Source organism: Meleagris gallopavo, unplaced genomic scaffold, assembly GCF_000146605.3.
Source record: "Meleagris gallopavo isolate NT-WF06-2002-E0010 breed Aviagen turkey brand Nicholas breeding stock unplaced genomic scaffold, Turkey_5.1 ChrUn_random_7180001841832, whole genome shotgun sequence".
Taxonomy (NCBI): domain Eukaryota; kingdom Metazoa; phylum Chordata; class Aves; order Galliformes; family Phasianidae; genus Meleagris; species Meleagris gallopavo.
The window spans coordinates 1-3,350 of record NW_011110925.1 but is presented as its reverse complement, the minus strand read 5'-3'; the positions used below and the strand labels follow the sequence as shown (position 1 = coordinate 3,350).

General features: G+C 54.1%; 1 protein-coding gene and 1 gene segment (V, D, J or C); one reads left to right on the top strand and one right to left on the bottom strand.

Moving 5' to 3' along the window:
* The first annotated feature begins 62 nt into the window (after window positions 1-62).
* Window positions 63-956, top strand: LOC109364298 (feather keratin Cos1-1/Cos1-3/Cos2-1-like). Its single transcript, XM_019610953.2, has one exon. It carries the CDS (start codon window positions 77-79, stop codon window positions 380-382), a length of 306 nt encoding a protein of 101 aa, XP_019466498.1. The 5' UTR covers window positions 63-76; the 3' UTR covers window positions 383-956.
* A 1,660-nt stretch (window positions 957-2,616) lies between these two features.
* On the bottom strand, window positions 2,617-3,308 carry LOC104915671. The segment is given in 1 exon segment: window positions 2,617-3,308. A coding segment is annotated over 1 exon segment (489 nt).
* Between the last annotated feature and the right edge of the window lie 42 nt (window positions 3,309-3,350).

The following is a 3,350-nucleotide window of genomic DNA, read 5'->3' as shown; positions in this document are numbered from 1 at the left end:
GCTGCTCCTCATGCATCCCCACTCTTCTGCTTGCTCCCTCGCTCTCCCCGTACAGGTGCACCTCCATCCCTGAGACATGTCCTGCTGTGACCAGTGCCAGCCATGCCAGCCCTGTGGCCCAACCCCTCTGGCCAGCAGCTGCAATGAGCCCTGTGTCAGGCAGTGCCAGAACTCCACCATTGTCATCCAGCCCTCTCCCGTGGTGGTGACCCTGCCCGGACCCATCCTCAGCTCCTTCCCGCAGAACACCGCCGTCGGATCCTCCACCTCCGCTGCTGTTGGCAGCATCCTCAGCTCTGAGGGCGTGCCCATCTCCTCTGGAGGCTTTGACCTCTCCTGCATTTCCAACCGCTACTGTGGCAGAAGGTGCAACCCCTGCTGAATGTGCTGGATGATGCCCCGGACAAAGACCACCAGAAATGCTGAACATGACTCTGGACCAAAGAATAAATGTTGTGATGCTGTTTTTGCCCTGCAAGACACACATGTATTACAGGCCAGCCTAGAGCCTCTGACAACGTGGAGAAAGTCTACTGATACTCTCTTGTACTCACTCTTCCTATCTAATATCATTCTTGTCTTTTCCCTTTAGAGATCTCTGTTAGTACCCCAAAAAATGAACCCTGACTGACCTGCTCATCTCCCAAAAATTCTGGGCTGGGAGACAGGGCTCTGTGCCAATACTGTCATAGGATAGGGGAACTGATTCCTGTCTGCTTTTGCTGCACGCTGCACACAGGGCCTCTGCTTGGGGTGGCATAATTTCTCTCGTCAGACTCATTAAACAGTTTTTGCATCCCTTAGTGTTTCCTTCTTTGTTGGTGTTTTTTTCCCCCCCCTACCTGTGTAGAATTGACCAAAGGAAAAATAATGTCTTTGGTGAGAACAAGCTCCTCTCGTTTCTGGAGGTCAGTGCACACTGCAGACATTTACTTTTCAAGCACTTTCTGTTGAAGGAGAGGAAGAGATTCCAGGATGTTCCTTGTAGTCTGGAGAAGAGGAGACTCAGGAGAGAGTTGCTCTCTATAACTACCTGAAGGGAGGATGTAGTAAGCTGGGGGTGAGCCTCTTCTCTTGTGTAACCAGCAATAGGACTAGAGGGACTGGCTTCAAGCTATGCCAGAGGAGATTCAGGCTGGACATTAGGAAATACTACTTCTTTGAAAGAGTGGTCAGGCACTGGAATGGGCTGCCCAGAAAGGTGGTGGAGTCACCGACTCTGGAAGCATTCAAGGAACATCTGGACGTTGTGTTGAGGAATATTGTTTAGTGAGAACTATTGGTGATTACTGGATGGTTGGACTGGATGATCCTGTAGGCGTTTTCCAACCTTGGTGATTCTGTGATTCCTCCACCACCGATGGCGGTTAGTCCCTGCCTTGATGTGTTTCTCCTTACGCAGTTCTCCTTGACTCTTGAGAACGTCCCGTGAATGGGAATGCTCATGAATGTCATTCTCAGAAGGTGATCTCTGTGCCTGGGGAAGGCCCAGGGAAGCCAGAACTCCCATCAAACTCTTTGGGAAGAATGTTCCTCTTGGTTTGGGTGGAGCTGTGCTGGGGAAGAAGACTCAGAGAATGATGGTTCCAAAGGCCATCAGGAACTGGGATGGCAAATTTGTCTCATGTTTGATGGCATTCTGTCTCCTCCATTTTCCCATGCATTCAACCTCCAGATCCAGGGGGCAAAACTCTGTGTTCCAAGTTACCTACAGATGAATGGATGCACAAGTCAGTACTGCTACCAGCTACAAGCCTACCCTTCTCCAGGACAGACCCTCTGTGAGAGCAGGTATCACCACCTGCACTGAGACGTGTCAATGAAAGTAGGACTGGATTCTGAATTCAGCAGAATCTGTGTACATTCCCTCAGTCACATGGGGAATGCAAAAGCCCAAATACAGAACACTGAGATGTCTTCTCCCGGGTACCAAGATCCTCAAACGTAGGATCAGGCAAATCCTGTACTGTGGAGGCCCTGCTCAGAGTGATCTCCTTTTCCTCTTTTAACACTAAGTAAAGATGTTGGCATCTCACTTTGAGCTTTCAGTGTAAACTCCCACCATGGATGGTCCCCAGAGCTGCTTGGGGAGAATGGCTTTGCTCTTGGTGAGTATAAGATGGGTGCTTAAGGTGACCCTTCTCTATTCGCAGAAGAAAGAAAGGTTAAGACACACCACAGAAGCTGCCCTCTTGGTCACTAAACCTTGCAGCTGAAGGAGATATGCCTGGCTATTGCAGAGGAAGTGACAATCAGCCTTTCACTTGCAGTGTACCTTCCCACAACTATACCCACACGTCCTGCAAATGGAGATCATAACCACTGATGTCCCCACCTGAAAAAGTAGGAGTGTGTGAGAGGCCACGGGCAAAAGCCATCCAGCAGGCTTTTGGGAATGGAAATCCCTTTTTCATATATGTGCTTCAGTGGGGAAGGAGGAGAAGAGAGAAGATGGAACAGAACTGCGTGAATGTCCCTCTGGTGTCAAACACACCTCATGCAGTCAGTCCTGCAGTTCCCACAAACACATGGCGCGCTGACCTGCCAACCTCAGGCTCAGCTGTGTCTGACTCACATTGGCAGCAGTAAATCAGTGCTGCGGGTGCAGTGCTCGTTTCAGGAAGGTGCACCCTGGTCAGGATGGAGTTTGGCGGCCATGCAGGCAGCGCCCCCTGCGGGCCCGGACGGCACTGCGCTCCCGCCCCGCCCTAAGTGGTTCGTGCCCGGCCGCAGCCCCGGCTTCGATTCCTGTGCGCCCACGGCGCAGTAATACACCGCCGCGTCCCCGAGCCGGGGCCGCGCGACCCAGATGGCACTGGAGCGGCGGTCTGCCGACACCCACAGCCGCCCCTCGAGGTCCGGAACCTCCTTGGAGCCTTTAACGGCGCTCGCGATGAATGTGGGTCCTCGGCCCGGGAGCTGACGGTACCAGTGGATGCTCTCCTCGGATCGTAAGTTGGGGTGTGAGCAGGTGATGTTGATGCCGATGCCCTCGCTGGTCTCTGCCGCCGTCTCCTGCTGCACCTGGGCTCTGCTCACAGCCACTGCCGAGAAGAAAACAAGAAGCAAACTGAGAATATCCATTCTCTCCCACAGAAATTTCATAAAGGAGCAGAGAGGTGCATGAGCTGGGAAAGAAGCCAAAAAAACAGAGGCGTTCGCGGTTCCGGTCCCATCAGCCACCGCAGTCTGGCCCCTCCGGCGGCAGCCCTGCGCACTCAGGCCAGCACCCAGCCAGCCCTGCGCACCGTGGCCAGCCCCGCCAGCCCCGCGGCCCGGCACTGCCGCATCCCGCCGCTCCGCCGCCCGCGCCGCGCTGCCCCCGCCAGCCCCGGCTCTGCTCCGCCCGC